The sequence below is a fragment of the Lonchura striata genome, chromosome Z (genome assembly GCF_050655825.1).
Source record: "Lonchura striata isolate lonStrDom1 chromosome Z, ASM5065582v1, whole genome shotgun sequence".
NCBI lineage: Eukaryota > Metazoa > Chordata > Aves > Passeriformes > Estrildidae > Lonchura > Lonchura striata.
In genome coordinates, this window is record NC_140740.1 from 46,210,203 (window position 1) to 46,232,200 (window position 21,998).

At 43.9% G+C, this 21,998-nt stretch overlaps 2 protein-coding genes across 14 annotated transcripts; one reads left to right on the forward strand and one right to left on the reverse strand.

The window, feature by feature from the left end:
- The first annotated feature begins 76 nt into the window (after positions 1-76).
- On the forward strand, positions 77-7,606 carry NUDT2 (nudix hydrolase 2). 10 transcript variants are annotated; one of them, XM_085566196.1, is made up of 6 exons: positions 94-189; positions 378-472; positions 750-803; positions 932-1,014; positions 1,348-1,505; positions 4,836-7,606. In XM_085566196.1, exons 5-6 carry the CDS (start codon positions 1,373-1,375, stop codon positions 5,147-5,149), a joined length of 447 nt encoding a protein of 148 aa, XP_085422322.1. In that variant the 5' UTR covers positions 94-189; positions 378-472; positions 750-803; positions 932-1,014; positions 1,348-1,372; the 3' UTR covers positions 5,150-7,606. The 10 variants fall into 10 exon arrangements, with proteins under 10 accessions (XP_021410262.1, XP_085422322.1, XP_021410261.1 ...); XM_085566198.1 differs by having other exon boundaries at positions 171-201; XM_021554586.3 differs by lacking the exon at positions 932-1,014.
- Positions 7,258-20,969, reverse strand: LOC110484146 (uncharacterized). Of its 4 annotated transcripts, none has more exons than XM_085566194.1 (6): positions 20,590-20,969; positions 12,947-13,414; positions 9,909-10,049; positions 9,450-9,515; positions 8,847-8,937; positions 7,258-8,508 (listed from the first exon to the last, which is right to left on the reverse strand). In XM_085566194.1, exons 1-6 carry the CDS (start codon positions 20,642-20,644, stop codon positions 8,301-8,303), a joined length of 1,029 nt encoding a protein of 342 aa, XP_085422320.1. In that variant the 5' UTR covers positions 20,645-20,969; the 3' UTR covers positions 7,258-8,300. The 4 variants fall into 4 exon arrangements, with proteins under 4 accessions (XP_085422320.1, XP_021410258.2, XP_085422318.1 ...); XM_021554583.3 differs by having other exon boundaries at positions 12,947-13,417; positions 20,590-20,967; XM_085566192.1 differs by lacking the exon at positions 20,590-20,969 and having other exon boundaries at positions 12,947-20,572.
- Between the last annotated feature and the right edge of the window lie 1,029 nt (positions 20,970-21,998).

The following is a 21,998-nucleotide window of genomic DNA, read 5'->3' on the forward strand; positions in this document are numbered from 1 at the left end:
GGAGGGGGGCGGGTGGGGCGCTTCCGCCGGCGAGAGGCCAATCCGAGGCCTCCTCGGGTGCGGGGGCGGGGCCGGGGGAGCCCGGACGAGAAGGGCGTGGCTACCGCCCTCGCTGCTGCCGCTGCGATTGGTTAAGGCTGACGCCAATCACGTCCTGGTTCCCGCCGGCTGCCGGAGCCGGAAGCAGAGGTGATGGCGGGGGTCCGTGGGGGCCGCTGTAGGGGTGATGCGTGTCTGCGTTCCCAGTGTCCCGACCCCGGTGTCCCGTGCCCAGTGTCCCCATCCCTCTGCGGGTGGCGAGAGGCCGGGGCAGCGCGGCCGCGTCGCGCCGGGCGCCGGCGGAGGGGCCCCGCTGGGATTTGTCCTTGTCCTTACAGGCGCGCACGGGAGGTGGTGCTGGTTCCTCGGGCTGGCCCCAGGGCCGCAGTGGGGCTTTGTCCTGGGGGTGCTGTGCCTGAGCTAAAGGAGCTAGGTAAGAACTAAAGGAAGCGGTTGAAGTGGTGGACCACAAGAGCTGAGCGTCGTCCAGGGCTGTGGCTGCTGGCGAAGGGCTCCGTGCTGTGGTTTCCCGTGTTGGAAGCCGGAGGTGTCACGGTGCCGCTCTTGGCGTCCCAGGAAAATGCATTGTTGTGTACAGTTATTTACTGAAGTGTGCGTCTCTGCCAGAATGCAAAGCTTTGCCCAGGACTGGGAATCGGCCAGATTTGTGGAATGAATTACTCGTTTCCATTGCTTCTTTTTCTCTCTAGGACTACTCATGCTGGCTGCGTAGCTTCTTGCTGACAATATTTGTCACTTAAGAGGTGTGTTCCTTACTGTTCACATCAAATCAGTGCTTAGCACGTGTGCTAAGAAACTTGTAGTTTTGTATGACAGCCTTATGTCTAGGTGAGACAGCAGAGAGCCTGTCCTTTGTCATTCATTTTCTCAGCTTTGCTTCTGATATCCTGAGGAGTCCTGTGCTCTAGGAAAACTGCCCGGAGCAATTATTTCCGTATGCCAGTTCCAGTAATGGTGAGCTATTACCTCTGCACAGAGCCTTTGGAGTTTTGCAGTAGAACAGTTTCAGAGTATTAATCTGTGGTTTTCCTTTTGCTTTGTAATTTTTTTCCCCCTCCTTGCAATATGGTTTGCAATTTATCAGCAGCAAAGACATGACTTACAGGTCATTTTTCATGCTTCTCTATAAAAAAGGAAATTTTTTTACAATTCAAAGGCAGCTAATAATATACAATTTAATTCTGTGGTGACTTCAGAGGGGTGGACAATTTTTTTACTGTGCTGAGATCTGTTCACTGGCTAAATACGGCTGGTCTGTTCGAGTCCCTTGTTTGTGCTGTTCTGCAGCTCCTGGTGCAGTTGGCAGAGTGGAATGGCTGTGAGAGCTTGTGGCTTGATCATCTACAGGAGGCTGCAGCCAGCAGCATGCTCTAAGGTCACTGACTGCATCGAGTACCTCCTGCTTCAGACATCCTATGGGACCCACCACTGGACCCCGCCCAAAGGTGATTTTTGTTCTGGTAACACTCCTGGTGGTCAGGCTGCAGAGAGGTTTTTGGCTGAGGTCAGTTTAGAGGGGCAGTTACCACCTGAAAGTAGCTGCTGGCTTGTGCTGTTTGATGGTGCTGGAGGTGAGGGGGCAGTTTTGAGGCTGAAATCCTCTGCAAGTTGTGTCTGTACAAAGTGTTGGGCACGGCTGGTTTGGGTTGGGGCAGGGGCTGTTACCCAGCCGAGCTCTCAGGTGTCTAATGTTTCTGACAAAGATATGCACACGACTGAAGCAAGGTGATGAGAGGATGCTCTACCTTCTTGCCTCGGCCCTCACACTTTGGCAGGTGCCTGCAGTGTTGCCAGTGCAGGATTGTTTGACCCATGTGTGATCAGAGTCTGCAGGGCTGTGGTCACAGTCTTCAGGAAGGCCAACTGAACTCTGTAATAGAACACTTTAATACGCTGTTCTTAGGAGATGCAGGAGATCATTGATGAAGATCACTTGCCTAATGCAGTAGAGATGAGAGGGACAGATAGAAGAATTAACCTTACCAGCCATTCTTGGTCATCAGTGAAGCCTCAGAGCAGAAAACAAACTCTGTGTCCCAGGACAGAGAGCAGCACCTCCTCTGTAAAGGCACATTGCAGAGCCGGTGTTTGCTAGTACACAGTCACAGCCCTGGTACCAGAAAAAGCGCAGCACAGAAATACTTTAGGTTCCCTGGAGATCTTCTTGAATGCTCTTTTTTACCTCTGAGATTTTGTCCTGATAGTTTCTACTTCTCATTTGGTAAAAGTGTGGTACAGCAGTTCATAAACAAGAACTTGCAAATTGGGGAAAAAAAAATCTTTTAACACTGTCAGCTAGGCTCTTCTATTCAGGGAAAGAACAAAACTTTCCCAGTGTTTCCCTTTCCTCTGTTGCACCAAGAATCTAAGGGAGTTGAGTTTGCAGCCTAGTGGAAAGCTAAAAAAATATCTGCTGGGACATGATTGATTGTTGTGAGAAGAAATCTTGTGTAAGGAGCCCTGGGAACACAGTAATTCTGGACAAGTGATTTAAATTGCTTGTAGGCATTTTGGTAGGGAGCTAATTGTCTCATAAGCATATATCTCACACACCCAGAACCACAGAACAATGTAGCTTGGAAGGGACTCTTAAAGGTTGTCTAGTCAAAGCCTCCACCAGTGGGTAGGAACGTCCTCAACTAGAGCAGATTACTCAGAGTCCCATCCAACCTGGACGTTTCCAGGGATGGGGCCCCCACCGCCTCTCCGGGAAACTTGTGCCAGTATTTCACCAGCCTTATAGTAAAAGCAAGTCTTCCTTGTCTGTAGTCTGAGTCTTCCTTCTCCTAGATGAAAAGCAGGAGCCTTTCTCCTGTTACTCCAGGCCCTTTTCAAATGTCTGTCCCCAATTTTCTTATAAACAACCACCCTTTAGGCACCCTGAGGTCTCCCCATAGTCTTCTCTTCTCCAGACTGAACAGCCCCAACTCATCTGGTCTCCAAAGCAGAGGTGTTCCACTCCCTGATTGTATTCATGACTTCCTCTGAACTCAATCCAACAGGTCAATGTCCTTCCCTTGCTGAGAACTCCAGAGATTGATGCAGCATTACAGGTGGGGTCACACCAGAGCAGAGGGGGGGGATCACCTCCCTCAACACTCTGCTTCAGATTTTAGATATTGAAGACCAGAATCTGATGGTGGCCTATAATAGAAGCTTGATAATGATTTGGGGGAATTTAATGAAGAGAAGCTATTCCATTTTATAATACCTGTGATAGGAGTGGTCTTTCAAGGTGGCCCTGGGACATGCAGTATGATAATATGTACGTGATGTTAGGATTGATTCCATGGGGCAGGAGTTAGAAGGAGAAGTCGTACGTGTCTCTCAAAGCATACACAAAAGGCAGTTAACAGCTACAGCTGTACCTTGTTATTTTATAAAGTCTCGAAGCTGCTGCATCTCTTATGGGATTAAACTGGATCCCCTCACATGTACCTCATCAGCCTTATCTCTGTCCCTAGGACCGTGACTTTTCACTAGCGGAGGCTGATGGGAAGGGGATGTAGGGTTCATTTTCCTTCTCAATCTATTAGAACTGCACCAGTGGGAACAGGTGGGAGGATCTGAAAGCTGTGGTGTGTGAGGTGCTGCCTGCAGTCCTTTTTGTGCTCTGCAGGTAGACTGGACTGCACAAATGTGGCAACTTATTGAGCTCAGACCTGAGGTTATCAACAGGTATCAACATCAGATGCTGTGTTCTGCATAGCTGCTTCTTGAAAGAAAAATGTATTTTACATTTGAGGTGATGTCATGTTGTAAGAGGTTGTTCACATTTTTGATACACGGGCAGGGAAGTGAGTGGGACCCGTTGCAAAGGCAAAACAAACTTCCTACATAGCCCAGATGTGGTACTAAAAGGACACTTTGGGTATCTGAGACCCGAGGAACAGTTAATCTCTGTGGTGAATTTATAGCTATTTGGAGCCAGCTACATAGAAAATAGAGTAACACCAGGGAAAAAACAGAGCTTAAACTTCTTTTGCCTTCTAAAATGTCCCAGGTCCTGCTATGTTGCTTTTTTTGAGGTATTGCTTGGCTTGTTCTATTTATGTTCCGGAGCTTTCATGAGAAAACCAAATCTGACATTTCTCAACAAAAGTAGATATGGCTGAGGATGTGTTATATTTATACATTGTTTGTAGTGGCACCTCTTGTTCTGAGCAATGTAAAATAAATGGTGTGTCCTAGGAGAACTAACTACCCAGCTGCTGAAAGGACTGGCTTTCAGATTTTTTGCTTGTTTCAGAAGGTAGTATGGAAGAGAAAAAATCCCTAGCTGCTTAAATGAAATGCACCTTTTAAATGGTACGTGTCTGTGCCTAGTCCTGTTGTTTCTGGACCATTGGCACAACTAAGAGTTTTGCAGAATTGAGCCTTAAGCTTATGTGAGAGGACATAGTTGAGAGAGGATTAAGACTCTCAGAAGACCTGTCTCTGCTCTATCTGGATAAAGGAAAAATGAGGGATCCTCAGTATAATTTAAGATGGAACTTTATGGATGTACTGTAGAAGTAGAGGAATGGGAAGAAAAGATGTCTGCTGCTGAGTTGCTGATGGAAGTTTCAGGAGATGAGGGATAAACAATGATCCTAAAAGCCACAGAACAAAGATAAATCAAGACATAAGATCTGGAAAAGCAATCTCTCCTCTCTAATTTCCATTTCCTCCTGTGTCAGCTACCATGTGCTCTCGTGTCTGCTTCCCAGTGTTTCCCGATTAAAGCAAAATGTGCGTTTCCTTCCCAGAGATTTACTTTTCCACCCTCTTGGCAGGCCACGTGGACCCTGGGGAGGATGACCTGCAGACAGCCTTCCGGGAAACACAGGAGGAGGCTGGTCTGCAGGCCAGCCAGCTCACTCTCATCGAGGGCTACAAGAAAGAGCTGCACTACCCTGTCCATGGCAAGCCTAAGACTGTCGTGTACTGGCTGGCAGAACTGAAGGACTGCAACACAGAAATCAAGCTGTCAGAGGAGCACCAAGCTTTCCAGTGGCTGAAGCTGGAGGATGCCTGCAAATTTGCAGAATATGAGGACATGCAAGCAGTGCTGAAAGAAGTGCATCAATTTCTCTGCTCCAGAGAATAAGTGTTTTTGTGAAGTATAAGGGGGTTTCTTGAGGAGACAGGTGTGCTTTTTATGTTTTAAACTGGAGGAAAAATTATATGGCTTTATGGCTTGCAGAAATATAGATTTTTTTTTTTTAAATCTGTAGAAATTCAGTGAGGATACACAGAGCTTTTAAAGAGACTGTGCTTTTGTCTCTCCTAGCTAGCACAAAAAAGTGTAGTCTGATTGAACCATAAGCCAGAGATATCTGAATTGAAGCCCAGAGCTAACAAAAGACTTCCTCTGTTCTCTGTCTCATTTTCTTTTTTTTTCCCCCCCTTTCTTTTTCTTCCTTGAAGTGCTGAACAACCACTGGTCCTTTTGAAAAATCAAACACTTGATACATCTTGACTTGCTGATATAAAGCAGAGAGTTGAGAAAATGAGCATATGGGGATTTTTAATAACAAAACATTTACTGCAGAAGTCATATCTTGAATTTCAAATGAGGAAGCAGTAGTTCTATTACCAGTGATATGCAGTGATAACTTGTCAGATCATTTCAGGTCTTTTTTTTTTGTATCATGAATTTATGTATATCCATAATGTGCTGTTGTGAGAATATTTTCCATTCAGATAGACTTAGTAAATGGTTGAGGTACAGTATTTAAGTGGTAAATTGAAGTTTTTTTGTCTCTTTTAGTTTTTTGATCTTTAACAGACACCTTAGCCATATATTTTTAGGGAGTTGGGAAAGGGTATTTAATCCACATTCTGCACAGGATGTCCAAGCTTATGTGCAGTCTTGTGTCTGTTTCATACTTTCAGTGCTTCTATGGCTGCAGCCACTCATCTTTTGGGGCAGCAGACATTATTTAATATTGGTGCCGGTGTGACAAGTCTTTTGCTTGTCACTCAATTATCTTCCAGTGGAGTCATTTAAAATTGCACATATTTGTATTTTCAAAAAAAGGGATGCACTATAATATGCACTATATATGCATATTTATGTGTATATATAAATATGTATGTATATAAACACATGAAAACCTTCAGTGCTCATCCACATTACAGGCTTTATTTTGATTGTGCTCAGAAGTGTTTCATTCAGGTGGTGGCAGAGAGTGTAACAACCAGTGAGAGTGGGAGAGTTAAAAGCCTGCGAAGCCTCAGCCTTGGTTTTTCATTATTGTTTGAGGTACCATTTAATCAGTGCTGTGTAAACAGTGGTGTTGCTGCCTTCTTGTTTATGAGCAAGATTAGCATATTAAGCTGGAGTTAGAAAGTCATTAACAAGTCATCGTTTCTGCCCATTCAGCAGTAATGAATGCAGACACTTGGTGCTTTGGAAAACACATTAACTCAGCTCCAAGCCAGTATTTCCTTTTTAATGGCACTGCTCACATAGTGTTCCCAAAGCTGTTTTGGAGGGTGACCAGTGCTGTGCATTGTAAGGTAATGCACTCCTTGGACAAAATTCTGAGGGGTGTAGCAGTAATGGGTCAGGCACTGTATGTGCATTCAAAGTAATTTATGAACAGAATGTATTCCCACTAATTTTGTGAGTAAAATGATTCTTAAACATTTTTTGCTCCCAGAATCTAGAGTCTTTAAGTTTCATTTAAAGTAGAAATGTTGAAAACTCAGAATTTAACTCTGATTCTTGCTGCTCACTGATGAAGAAAGAGTTCTTCCTCTGCCCATGTCTAATGGTAAAATATTTTCCCAAGGAGCATCTGGGAAACCCTCCAGTAAATAATGATGGAATAATCTGCCTGGAAAAGATATTTATTTCCAACCTCTGTGATATGTATGCCCTAAACCAATAGGGCTTTTTTTTTTTTTTTAAGACCAGTTAAGTTTTTGGTCAAAATATCTCATGACAGTAAACTTCTTACTGTTTAAAAAGAAAAATAATTAAAAAAACCCCAAAAACAAACAAACAAGAAAAACCTATAGAGATTTGAAATTCCCTTGAGAGACCTTACTTCTGCTGTTGGTTAAATAAAACCAAATTCAAGAGAAGTCCAAGCTACACTGAAATAGCAGAACAGCTTAATTTAGGTCAAGTGAAAGGCATTGCTCAAGTAAGAGACGTGAGGATATGGTTTCCTTTTCTCTACTGAACAGATACACTGACACAGCTCATACTTGTAATTTCCTGGTGTTATTGTTTCTTTCTCCACATAACTCTTGATTTAAAGCCATGATTACATCATCTCAGAATCAGAGAGAAAGAATATACATTAATGAATATTAGGAAAGCTCTAAGACATTGCAGATTTCACTGAGAAAAGATCAGGATTGAGTGTGACAATCACAGGTAATTTTGCTCAAACAAGAAGTGTAAAGGCTGAAAATAATGTTTTACTCCTATATAAAAGAAAAACAACTGTATTACTGCTCTGGTGGAGCGATGTATCTATTAATTGACTATTCCATATGATTATAGGAAATCAGAGACTGAAGCTGGAATAAAGTGGCTCTATATGCAATATCCCCAACAAGCATGACTGACATTTCTTGCCAGTCTATATAATAAAAGAGGATGTGTGTTATAATAAGGTTTAGTACATCCTAAATATAGAAGTTTTGAGAGACACATGCTCTCTCAGCAGGGCTCTTGCAGTGATGCAGTGGAGTGATACATTTTAAGTTAGAAAAATGACTTGTTGTTACTTAATTGACAGCTTAGTGGGGATGAATCTTTTGGCGTATACCCAGAAGACATTGTATGGAAGGCAGTGCTTATTAATTACATTCTCACACTGACAATGTAATTTGCCTTCTATATCTTCTGGCAGCTAGTTTTATCTTAAAAAGAATTTAAGGATCATCAGGACTTCTGTTTTTTATACCTTTCCCTTGTCTTCAAAGATTCACTTTTTCATATGCTCAGTAACTAATTTTGGTTCAATGGGCAGTTGCAGCTGGCAGAAGTCCCAACTTTATTTAGGGAAACTAGGGATTTGTTATGGGTTAAAGCAGCTCTGAAATTGCTAAGCAGCTTGTGCCTATACAAACCAAACAATCTGCTTGCTTCAACCTTGTCACGTGCAATGAGATTGTACTCAAGTGTTTAGAAAAAGGCCCCAGACTGTGCTTCCTGTCAAAACAGCAAGGGTAGGGAGGAGATCACCTGTGGTGGGAACAGTGACATGGCATGAAACAAAAGCTCTGTCATTTGGGAGCTAGTCCACTTGGTAATTGATGTTATCAAAAAGAGGAGTGACAGTCCCATCTTTCCACTCAATGAGGATCTCTCCATGCCTCAGGGAAGGGGAGCGGGATGGTGGAAGGTACAGCTGGGGGACTCTTCGCGAGGGGGTCGGCTCCCGTAAATCAACTCTGCTGCTGTTGGCTGGAGAGCTCTTCAGAGCAGAGAGGATTTTCTTCTTCCTAAGAGAAGAGAGTAGAGAGTAACTGCACCTGTCTGTCATTTGGCTGCTTCTCCACATCAGCAACTGTAATGCCATTTTCTTCAGTGATAGCACAAGATTTGTAGGGGAGTAGGACCAACATTTGAGTGGGTCAGTGAATGGTGTGGATAAATTGGGTGGCAGAGAAGAGAAATCCCCAAGGGTGACACATTGGTGACCAGACCCATCTGCTGAGAGCCAGCAACATTGGGTGTGGAATGGGGAGAGGTGCCAAGACCAGACTTTCGTTTTGAGATGTTGGAGTTTTTCTTTAAGATGCTGTTCATGGCAAAGCCAATGAACCTGACTCTCACTTACTTGTTGTAGTGAACATTGAGTGTCAGTATTATTAATCCCAGTATGAATGCCAAGGGGCTGAGGACCAGCATGGCTGTCTTCCAGTTTGTGCCTGAAAGGGTATCAGAGAAAGCATCACGTGTTTGCTGTACATATCCCTGTTCTTATGCAATTGCCACAAAAAAATCACCTGTAATGTCCTGAAAAATGCCAGATAACAGGAAAAGTGCTTTGTCTACAACATCAACATCTTACAGCTGTTTTTACACTGCACAGTATCCTTCTATTAAAAGTGGCCACAAAAGTTTTTATTTCATGCTATGAAGACAATGATACATCATGTTCTCCAGTCTACAGATTTCTGACACAAAATAAGGGCTGGGGGAAAGCAATAGTGCTAGCAGCTGTCTGTTTTTCATGTTTTACTTTTTTTTTTTTTAGTCACAGGCCTGTGGAGATTTAAAAAGAGTCTTTCTGACAGGTAATTTTCTGCCCTCATTTGCTATTAAGCATCCTCAGTAGCACCCCAGGGAAATGTATCTCTCTTACAATGGGAAGGACAGGGGCACTGATGAACCTTCATCTACCTGGTCCCTTCCTTCTCTGGCTGATCCCTGGACCTACCTGCAAGCCTGCCCCCAGTGTTTTTACCCCGATTTCCATGTTTCTTGGAGTGGTTGTGGGATGGATCTAGTGGAAGAAGCAGAAAGACTCTGATTAGCAGCTTCCAGGTGGACCAGGGGTCCAGATTCCTCATGAGGCTTCACTGTAAACACAAATCCCTTTTGTATGGGACTCAAAAAGGAAAAGGAAACTTTATTGTCACTTGGTGTTCCCCAGCCACAGATAATTTTTGCATCTAAACAGTTGGTGGCTATACCTCCAGGTTAAGCCTGTATCACTGAAGTGCTTGCCAAGGGAAGCTCCTCAGCATGTTGGGTAAAGGCACTCAGTGTTACACATGGAAGTTCTTCAGAAATCTTCAGGTACTCTTCCACCACTGAAAATAGATGAGTAACCTCGAAGTGCTGCCCACACTTTCCTTCCTGCTGTTCTTACTTACACATTCAGAAAAGAGCTCACCCTCCTTTGCTGGGAGCTGTGCCTGTTTGGTCTTTGCAGGAGACACTGTGCTGTTGAACAAGTTAGCCAGAGGGGGGTCAGTCAAGCTCACAGAAGATTCTTTGTCCACAGCATCAATCTTTGGTGAATCAATGGTTTTAGCTTGGAAGGAAATAAAGCAAAGATCTGTGTGATTATCATTTACTTTTTGTACAGAAACCTGGATATGCTCACTATATAGGGAACTCAGCCCTGCTGATTTGGTTCTCTGCCCTGCTGGGTGGGAGGATGTGGTGCTGTAGCAATCACCTCCTCCTGTGCATCAGGGGCTTTAAGCTGTAACAGATTTTAAAGGTGAAATGAACCTCTCAAGATGGAATCAACAACTAAAGCAGATCAAGTTTTCTGGTGGTAGATGTGGTCATGAGTTTTGAAAGTATGAATGCAGCATCAGCTGTTAAAGGATGATGTGTGAGGAAGAGGCAAGTGGAAGAATCACAGCTATTAACAACTGCAGATATAAAAATGGGATCCAAAGGGTGGTAAGTAGGCCATACTTCTTGCAAGGCTCAATACTTTCCTTTGCCCTCCAGTCCTACTGCAGAGTAGGGTGTGTGGGGAAACAAATGCTGCTAGAGAGGAGGTTGTGGGAAGTTTGGTGTCAGCAATTCACCTCTCTGCTGCAATGATGCACATGCTGAGACCAAAAAAACTGTGTCTTTGGGACTCCCTGCTGCCTATCCAAACCACATCCCATTCTGTGGCATGAGCACCCACACCACAGCTACACACGGGTAATCTATTGAGCAGATAACCCACCAAAGTGTAAATTGTCTCTTGATGATCAGCTGAAGTTAGATAAAAAATACCTGAACAAATACATTGGACTTTGATTGTTTGTTACAGTGAGCTCATGGGCAATCTATTTCCCCTTCCCCGGGACCCTGTGACTCTGATCAAGATAACCCTGGACCCCTCCTTCCTGCCCCAACGGGGTTGGCAGAGAGCCAGGCAAGCCCACCCTGTCCAAAGTCTATATAGACCCCTGACATTTCCTGTTTGTCCTCTTTTGCCCTGCTCTCCCCATGGACATCACAGGATAAAGAGAGCTGAACCAATGTATATCAGGGTAAGAGCCTCTTTTGGGAATCTTTGCCATCTGATATTCCTCCCCTCACAGCCTTGGACCTCTAAGCTAGCCTGATATTCAGGGGGCTGTGTGAGGAGGGGAACATCAGATGTTGTTACTAAATAGTCAGAGGTTCCCTCCAGTAGACTGAACCATGGGATTGATAGGAAAATTATGACTTTGCATGAGACGCACCGAGTGGCACAGCCTGATTCAAAAGCTGCTCTATGTTTACCCTCACAGCCTTATTTGGGGATCCTGGTTCCAGGGCAGCCCTGGGCTGCCAGGAGCATTGCCTTGGGGAATGAAAATGCTCTTTTCACATGCCTTTTTCCCATATCTTAAATGTTCCTCACATTTCCTAGCCTATATTTAACTAGCCTATTACAGTATCTAATTTGTGTGGTCCCTGTTTAACTTAATGTTAAACAAATACTAAGACTTGTAACTATTGTGATAATTACATGCTGACCTTCTAGTTGTCTAATTAAAAACTTTGAGGCGAAAAAAGGCCACCTTCTCTACACGATGGCCAAAGCAGCTGATGTATCTCTTTTTATTTCAAATAGATACAGTGTTTCTGTGTCAAAAGGTTATATTTATAATCCACGGCTTATGCCAACCAGATACATCACATTTTCTCTTTACTAATTTCTTCAGAGCTCAAAATCTCATTGGGTCCATCAGCCGTAAGGTAAGGAATAGCCCCCTGTCAGGGAAATAATTTTCCATGAAAAATGTTGGGAACTTCATCACCTACAGAGTGGATAACACATAAAAACCATTACAAACACCAGCTCTTTTGGGTCTCTGGAGTCAAAGAAAGGAGAGGAGGGGAGGAGGAGAGGAGGAATTGAATGTGATTTTCAAGTCTCAGTTCTACATACACCTTTACAATAAAAGTACAAAAAAACACCTTTTTTTGCTGGAAGGCCTTAAATGAAAGTGGGAAACAGACTGAACCATGAACTATCAGTGGTCAGCAGTGGGCTTTGCTGGGTATGCAACAAATGATCACAGCCACATCTTGGTAAAATGACCATGCCTGCTGTTTGGTAGCCTTATGTCAAACTCCTAAAATTGTGACAAGGTCAGGGCTTTTGCCCTTTGTGTGTCCAGTCTAAGACAAAGGGCAGGGAATAATGGTGAAAGCAGTTTGGATTCTCTTCAGCAAAGGCCAAGGCCATAAATGGTTAATATAAACCCTATTTTTAATAATTTTTGATATAATCTTCTGGGATTTCCTAATGCAAAGGGAGGGCAACGCTTAAGCTACCTCCCACTATTTGTGGTGTTCACCAGTTTCTTTATGGCTATACTGGGCACCAGCAGCAAGCTTTACTGAGGATAATAAGGATACGGAATGAAAGTTAGATCTAGGTTTCATTAGTGAGGGATGCACTGTTGGGGTCTCACAGAAGAGAAATTTAATTTCAGAAACTGAAGAAATAATTTCTGATACATCCGCTTCTCAATAATTCATGTAAGTTTAAAAGAGGTTTTCAGCTGCCTCTTGTTGTTGTCTTACTAAAAGGACATCACAAAGTACCAAAAGCTCTTTCAAAGTCTAAAGTTTCTGACTCTGGGAGACTTCGTTGGGTATTTTGTGCTTGGGAGGCTCTTTTCCACTATTCTTAACTGTGGGCACTAGTTCAGAAATATTTTATCAAAATATTTGCCTGTTTTCAGAAAGGCAGCTGGGTTTTGGAGACCTGATCATGTAAGATTTTGCATACTTCTAGAAAACACTGAACAACCACTACTGGAAAACACTGGTACCAGGTAGTGGGTTGAGCTGGAGCCATTTGGTGTTTCTCCAGGTGATGCTGAAGTGAACATGAGTTGGAATGACATGTGCAAACTTGGTGTTAGATGGCTTGGATGACATGAAAGTTAGATGTTATCTGACACTAAATCTACCTCATCTTACTTTCATAGGTCCACACACGTGTGTCTGGAACTTGTTGTGTTGGTTTTCTGGGCCTCTGAGCTGCTGTCTGGGCAGCAGCACAGATGGTTTCATCTGCCAGCGTCTTCCACCTGCTGAACTTGTCCTTCTCCCTGGAGACAAAGACCTTGTGGCCCCCCTCCTTCGTGCCAAGGTGGAAGCCCAAGCTCTGCAGAGTCAAGTGTCCCTTTTTGCTGCAGGACCATGCCTGGTGTTCCCGATCTGCACAGGGCTCCAGCTTGACTAGACTGTCCTGGTGCATCCTGTGGGCCGACAGGCAGTACTTGGTGTGCAGGCTGATGATGGTGCCTGAGTCGGGGTCCCAGGCCCAGCGCTGCTGCTGGGAGTGCTCCTTGCAGCTGGCCAGGCTGATGCTGTGGGTCTCATGGGAGGCACGGATGCACTTTTCCAGACGGGTGTTCTTTATGAGGAAGCCTTGTCCCTCTGCTACTGCTGTACAATCAGAGCACGGTTTAGTACTGTGCACATCTGAAGAAAACACATCTCCTTGTAAATACCCTGGGGGAGGTAAGATGTAACCCACCAGTCCTTTCCTGGATGGGTATGCCTGGATAAATAGTTGCCACAGCTTCCTAATTTCTTGGAATGATATTTCTTTGAAAAGAATGAGGGTGCAAATAGCCATGAGCAATGCTAGAGGAAAATAGCAGTTATGTAACTAATGAGCTAATGAGGAAAAACATCCTTTCAATTTGAATGATTATATCAAATATCTGCCTCTTTCTCTCTCTCTCTCTCTCTCTCTCTCTCTCTCTTTCTCTCTCTCTCTCTCTCTATATATATATATATATATATATATGTATTCAATTCAGTACTTCAATTGTTTTAACTATGTAGCCATCCTTCCATCCCTCCAAATGAATTAGATTAGATAGTTTAAGGGATCTTTTGCCCCTATCCTGGTCAAATCTTTATTATAAAAGAGCAGTTGACATCCCCCTCATGCTGTTCATGTGGGGCCAACTAGGCCACCTTGGGCTACACTTTCTACTAAGTGGCTTCTGGAGGTATTAAAGCAGTGCGGGGATGAAACCATATCCCACCAAAAGTGTGTAGGTACTTGGCTGAGGCAGCTCATGTAAGTATTGACATTATCTTGGATTTATCACACTTGACATTGATCTGTGCACCATAGGAACAAAAGTACCATTTTTAAAAATCCTTTTGTAAGAGGGAGACATTGTAGCTGTCCCATAACAAACACACAATTTAAAGCAATTTCTGTAATTTCTTGCTGCTTTTAAGAGCAACAGGTCCAAACATCTCAGATGATTTAGATGGATATCACATTAGCTGAAGGATTGCTAATGTTTTCAGTATAACATCATCAGGTGTGGCCTGTGAATTTTCCTGAGCAAAATGTTAAGTGCTAAACCATCCACTACTGTTGCAGGTGAACTTTCTGCTGTATATTTTATGCCTAAGATAGATGGATAGAAATAGAAGTTTCAAATTTCTGAACATTCTGAGAAATCTTTTAATAACAACACATTGCAACTCCCAGCTTTTACAGTGATGTTTTTTCTATTTTCCCCAGGAGACAGAATTATAAAAGCCCCATCAGCGTATAGTACTGAGCATAAAGAGTAAGAGGACACTGAAAAGTTAGGCAAGAACACTGATTTTTATCTAAACTATTTCTGCAGTGTCTCCTCCCAAATTAAAAACAAAACAAAACAAAACAAACACAACAAACCACAACAATACTGAGTCAATACAAGTATTTGGCTCAGTACCTGAAAAGATTAGTGACAGTATAAACAGAAGCTGGTACACAATAACAACAGTGTAGACAATAGTTTAAAGGAGCTCTCATGTTTTTCTCTCAGGAAATTCTAGGGTTCTGCTAGATTAATAATGCCTTGGGGCCGTTAAATAAGAAACAGCTCAGGGATTTCTGCTTATGAATGCCTGAGGAGAAGAGCCAGAAACCACAGTGCTTCTCCACCAACTCTGAGATTGTCTGATCAATGTATCTGCACTGGGATATTAATTTGCATGGACTTGTGATAGCCACCAATCCAGACAATTCCTGCCGAGCCAATGTGTCTAAATGGAAATTAAATTTCTGAGCTGTCTGTGGGCAACTTGTGAGTTCTGTTCTCTTTAACCCTTAATGAGGGCTGGGTGGAGGTAAGATAATTAATGCATTTAGGACTTGAGTTTCTGCCAGACTGTAAAGGCAGAAGTAATGTGTCATAAGTAATTTCCCATAAACTTTAGAAAATTGAAGTGGATTAATACAATCCTCCCCCAGCCCCACCCCACCCTCACCGTTTTTCCCTAGGATGTGGAATTCAGGATTCTCACACTTTTGCTTCAGTTTAACTGAGAAACACATATCCAAAGTAATAATTTGAGACATGCATTACAATGTAACAGGGAAATATGACAACTGTGCTGGATCAGATAAAACATCTGCTGAGCCCAGGATCCTGTCTGCTAATAGAGGAAAAGGAGAAGAATCAGACAAGAAAATAGTTCACTCAAAACAACAAGATAACCAGTGCTTCCTTCCAAAAATCATAGAATCATAGATTTGTTGGGGTTGGAAGGGATGACAGTCCAATCCAGCCAACACAGGATCTCCTGGAGCAAGTGATACAGGAACACAATCACATGGGGTTTGAACATCTCCAGAGAGGGAGATTCCACAAGCTCTCTGGGCAGCCATTCCAGCGCTCTGTATGAACTAACTCAGACAGTATTGCTGGGTATTTATGGGTAAAATGTTTTGCCCACTATAGTTTTCAGCTCTGAATTTCAAAGAAAAATAACATTTTGTTGCTCCATCAGTATCAGAGCTCCTCCTGCAGCTTCACAAAGTTAATTTAAGTTTTGATTATTCTTAATTACTTTGTGGCTTCAGCAAGCTTAATTACTTCATTATTCATCCCTTCTGATCTTTCTGAGCATCTTTTGATACTATCACTGCTGTGTCAACCTATTCCATGTCTTTGTTCCAGCCTTTGGGCTAGATCTGTCTCCTACTCCATGAGAATGGAGTCTCTTAAGGGCCTTGATGGAATATTCATATCGAAAGTCTTTTGCAAACACTGGCACAAGACCTTGATCTGCTCAGCATATTTATGTTCTTACTGATAGCATCATGGATGTCAGGCATTCCCATTACAAAAGCTGCATTGACTTTTCTCATGTTTATCTGTCTGTAAATACTCTTCTTTGCTTCCATTGATTTGTGCAATGCTGAAATGGAGCCTAAGAACCTGTGTCTCCCTAGGCTGTGCAAGGATCCATTTTAAGAGGGGCATTATTGCTGTAATGCAGCCCTTTGGTGTCGAGGTTGCTTTAAATAAGCATTTAATACACTCCTTAGAAATGTTTTAAATGTCACATTTACATTCCTGTAATGCAAAAGACATTTGGGCTGGTCCTTTACCACAGATTATTTATCCCTTTTTTTTTCCCTCCTTAAAATTCCTCTGTTGCCAATCCTATATGATAACATTTCAAACTGTGGAGAGTGACTGCTACAACCTCCCTGACCTTGTCTGAAGGGAGCACTACAGCCAGTAATCCATTCAGCCTTTCTACACTCCCCTACTTTTGGTTGCCCTTCTTGTACTTGTGCCAGTTATTTACTGACTTCTGACACCCCCAAATTCCTGCTTCAGATAATTTTTGAAAATTTCTGCTGACAGTTTTTGTATTCTCTTTCTAGGCTGCTCATCCAAGTCTTTTTATCATATGTTTTATTACAGATTTTATTATTAAGCATGCCACAATCTTTTCTGTATTTTCTTTTCCTTTCTTGGCAATGACTCTCCATTTGAAAGTTTTGGGTATTTTCATTACACTTTGATGTGTGCTGCTGTTTGATCCAGCAGGATATACGTGTTTTGCTCTCTGTGGAGTCCCTGATGCTTTATGTTCCCCTCTAAACAATCACTGTGTTGGTACCTGCACAGTAGCAGCAAACATTGCAGTTACATGTGACTGCCAGCAGCCATGGCACGTGCCCCACACAGTCATAGGGGGTAGACCCACAACTAAACCTGGAGGATGTTTACTTTGAGATACACATCAGGCACCAAGAATCTTTACTTGGGAGATAAAATCACATCCCAAGTCCTGCTGCTCAGTGGTCCTACAACTAAGGACATGAGCTCTAACATTTTAAGAATGTTAACCTGGAGCAACAAGAGCATCCAGTGTACTCCCTAAGGATAGGATTCAGCATCTCTGGAAAATGCCAGCCTTACCACAGAGTCCGAGTAGATGCCTGCTTTGGGCTGCTCATACTTGAACATTTTGACCTCTTCATATTTTTAGGAACAAAATAAACAATTTCTAGCAAGGCTCTTGATGCCAGCTCATTTGTCCTATGATACTGACACTCTGTCTGGTTACAAGACAGAAAAGCAAGCAAATACAGGCTCCTGCTTTTCTGCAGCATGACCACCCTTGGGACGTGCTGTTCCATGTAGGATTAGGGGCAAAATCCATGCAACGTTCCTAATTAAGGTAATGTCACTGAGAAAGCCTTGGTTACCAGCAATCCCAGTGTTACTAGGAAAGTTTCTGCTGTTTCTAAGCATTGTCTGTGATGTCTTGATCAAAGACATTTGCAAGTGTTTTGGGGTGGCTTGGCCCATATTTTTTCCCAACCACTGATGCTTTCTTAAGGATACCTTGATTTTGATTGACCAACAGGGTTTCATATCTTTCCACATTACTGCAAGGTCCACTTTTGATCAAGTAGCTCAGTGATGGCCTCCAAGGGAGCAGAGCAGCCATAGGAAAAGAAGGAAGGTTTTGACATGGAAAAAAGTCTGTACATTATGGGAAGCAAGGGAGGTTGGTGAAGTCACCAGGAAGCTGATGCAAGTGAGGAAAACCAGTTCCTGGGTGGGGATATGATGAGTGTCTACAAAATCCAGAGGGGTCTGGAGGAGATGGAGAGAGGCTGACTGGTCAAGGATCGATCCTGGATGGGACAAAGGGTGCCAAGAAAAGGCTTATAGTGTGCAGGAAGTGGTTCTGCACCCAGGCACTGTGTGTTGCTTCTGGGGAGAACCTGTACAAGCCAAGGGATAAGGTCTGGTAGCTACTGAAGAGTTAAAAGCATCACAGCCAGGAAATCCCCCAAGTGAAAAATAGTTGGAGGCTTTAAAAGTTGATGGGGAAGCAGAAGTATTGTACAAGCTTGGCCTTCTATCTCTTCAGTGCAAAATGTGCAGGGCTGCCTCTTGAGGTCAGGGCATCAGAGGTCAGGGCCAGCACTACCATGGACTTAAGAGGGAGGAGAGTGGCTCCCAAGATATGGGATCAGGCCAAGATGCCAAACATTCACCAAGGCTTCACATCCAGTGCATGGGGGTCCAGAGTCAGTGTTAAATACAGTTGTATTTCAGCAGTTTTGTTTCTGTACATGTAGGCACAGATCCTGCTGGTGCCTGACTTCCCACTGCCCATTGCACCTCATGGGGTCACCACTAGGTCTGGCTTTTTAACAAAACTTTTTACAGAATCACAGAGTGAATTAGGCTGGAAAAGACCTTTGAGATCAAGTCCAACCTGTGACCTAACCTAATGCCTCTTCATTAACTAAACCATAGCACTGAGTGCCACACCCAGTCTTTTTGTAAACATCTCCAGGGATGGTCAGTCCACGACTTTCCTGGGCAGCCCGTTCCACTGCCCAATCACTCTTTCAGTGAAGATTTTTTTTTCTGACATCTAACTTATTTTTGCCTCTTCTCTGCTTGCAGGTACTTTCCAAAGAAACAACTGTCAGAACCAGCTTAGGACATTCCAGGATTTCCAATTTTCAGCAGGAAACCAACCCCTCAGAGGTCTGTTGAGAACTAGTGTCTCTGTCCTGCCAGCAGCCTTAAAACTCAGCAGCTCCAGGCAGGAGGGGATGGGGAAAAGCTGGTGCAGGGGGAGATCAGCCCCAAGCATGAACATGTTTGTGCTCTGTTCTTTGAGCTTCTTCGGTCATTGCCAGGCATTGGGAAGATTAATTTCTTTCTGCAAAACAGTGGTGGTTTTATTGTTTTATAACTCATCTGGCTGAAATGCAGTGGCTGATCGTGTTTGCACCAAAAGCATTACACTAGAAAGGAAATTAAATACCCCGTGTTCCTCCATACTTTACTAATAAAACAAAAACATGTGGATTGCTTTGTATGGCATCAGTAAAAAACCACTTTATTCTGACAACTGAAAAGACCCTATCTTAGAGGCAGAGGAACAGCAACACCCTGAAGGCTGTTCTGCTCTCTTTGCATGCCATCATGGTGTCATCTCCAAGTTCTAACCAAATTTCCTCTAATTTTTAAAAGATGCTTATGCATCATCACCCCTTACCACTACGGGGACATAGCCTCAGCCTGGGGCTTTACAAAGTGAGAGATTCAGTTCACTTTAGTTGGCAACTTTTGATATGCAGAAAACAGCAGTAGATGAAGCAGAAGTCAAACCTGTAGGAGCACAAAACTCTCCTGCTACCCAGCTGCAGAGCAAATTGAGGGGTAATTTCTCAAAGCATCCCAAGGAACACTTGCTTGTTTAGCAAAGAATGGAAAGTAGCTGGTCAGAGGTGCCAGTCTGAGGTTTGTCTTCAAGGAATAAATGTCTGAGCTGAGCAGCCCAAATAGTGGTGGTCCTCTGTTTGAGGGATTTTGAACAGCTCTGGGCATGTAACCTGTAAAACTGCAGGACTGTTCTTGCTGCTTCAGGGACTGAAGGAGCCTTGAAGAACTTCAGTGATTTATATCAATCTTTCTACCTGACATCTCAGTCATAGCAGCAAAATAAAAAAGCTTATTAGCTCAAGGACTTTTCCCATTTTTAAAGAAAATTGTTTATCCTGATGTCAATTATGAGATTGGTGAGACCATGGTAGCACCACTCCTAGTGGTTTTGGGAAACTGTTCCTGGGTAGCACTGTTCCAGATCTCTGGGATGATGCTCAGCAGGGACTTCTGCTTTTTGTATCTATCCATGCATGTCAAAAACAGGGCTGCTTGGATTCAAAATATTCCTGTGCATGGGCAGGACACAGGATTGGAGCAACCTAAGAAAGCAGCTGAATGTCAACATGACTGCTACCAAGTTTGCTCTATGGAGGTGAGCAGGGCATACTCTGCAGCTTCCTAGCATATCCCACTCCCAGCCAACTACCACAGGAGCAGAACTAATACTTCTACACTCCCCATGCTGCTAGCATGCTCTGAGCTCACTCACTTCTGTTGGGAAGGAGCAGCTGAGACTGGGAGGAACATTAGTGCTTAGGAGGTCACTTTGCCTGCCTCCCTCCCTGAGAAGGTTTATTCATCCGCTACTCACAGCAGCTTAAAAACACTTTATAAAAGCTGCCAGCATGATGCCACAGTGTCCCTGGCCCAACAATCCCAGCACCTTGCCAGCCTGTCCCTCACTCTTCCTCACTCTTCTGTACCCCTTTGTTTAATCCCATTTTAAATGCTGCCCTGAAATGTGCCTGTTGGCACGTGTTTTACAGCTGGTGTGTTCTTGAGCTTTGCAGCCCAAGAAACAGTTCAGCAGGAAAGCAGGTTAAAACCCAGGAGACAGTTCTCTTCCCACTTTACAGCTACCCCAAAGGAGGAGAAACTTACCCTCAAGCCAAGGAAGGAGGTAAATGCATCCCAAGCTCAGCCTGAAAAGCTCCATGATCTGCCAGTACAGTGGGTGACAAGGAGCCCCCAAAGCCTCTTGCCCACGAGGAGTGCCAGGCAGCTCACTTTTACCCCTTTCTCTGTCATTCACAGCAGAAAAACCCTGCTGGGAAGAGAAAAACTCTTTCTTTTGTCTCAGCAGTGGAGGCTTGGCAGCTGGCTTATCAGCAAAGGATCAGCTTGGAGTCAGAGTCCTGCTCAGCAGTTGTCCCTTAGGAGAAATCATATGACAAGCCAGGATGGGGGGGATGCTGGACCGAGATGCTCGTGGCCGCTGGGCTTGGCTGCTTGGCAGCAGTGATTGCTCCCAGCAATGACAGATGCATGCTAAGCAGGTTGGCCCGCTGCCTTTGCCAGGGCTGGGAGCAGAGGGAGGTGCAGGGCTGGCCTGGCAAAAAAAAAAAGCAAGTTCAGCAGGAGTGCTCAGAAGAGCTTGGGATGTGTCTGCTGAAACCCTGCACAGAGTCGTTTTCTCTTTAGAGGGAATTATTCCTGCCAAGAGGATTTTAGGCAGTGTTACAGCTCATGGCAGAGATAAAGGCTCACAAACCAGCTGTGGTTGTCCTAGAGCCAGAGAGTGATTGGAAGGGAGGAGTTGAGCTCCTGGATGGGGGAGCAGGCTCCTGCTGTGGGTTTACCCTGATCATCACCCTGAGGACTGCTTGGGTTGAATTTGGCTTTTCATGCATCACTTTGGGCTCTGCATGGGGAGGAAACCTCACGTCCCTCACAAAGGAAAAGTAGCAAAGCCTGACAGGTAAACAGCACCAGGGCAAGTGAGAGTTTCCATTTTGCTAGCAAGATGTTCAGCCACATCCCCTCAGCTCTTGTCTGTCTCATATGCTTGCTGAGGTCATTCTCACTTTAATAAACCATTAAACCTTTTGCACAAAAACACTTAAAAAATTGTGGCTTCACTTTCACTTTTGGGGTCCAATCCTGAACTGCACCAATGTCACAACTCCCAGCTTTGCCCATGAGACCAGGAGTCAGCTGGAGGGTTGGGAGTGGCTTCCTTTAGTGGCCAAGCTGTCAAATAAAAACGTTGCAGTCCTGGGATCCATGCAAGGGCATGGTCTCAGGTCAGGGCTTTGCAATGGTGCAGCTCCCACTTTGTGCAGCCGGATGATGGCTCCCAGCTTTCCCACTATCACAGGAGTAACCTGGCTTCAAATGAGATATAGTAAAGGATATTCTACAACCAAACAAAGGGGAAGGTTGGGGTAAATTCTTGCCCTGCTGAGGTTGGTCTTGCCTGACTGTAGCACTGTGCGTAAGAAAAGTACCAGCTAGTTTATTTGTGATTACTGTGGTTTCCCCCCTCTCCGCCCCTCTATGGAAACAGGTCA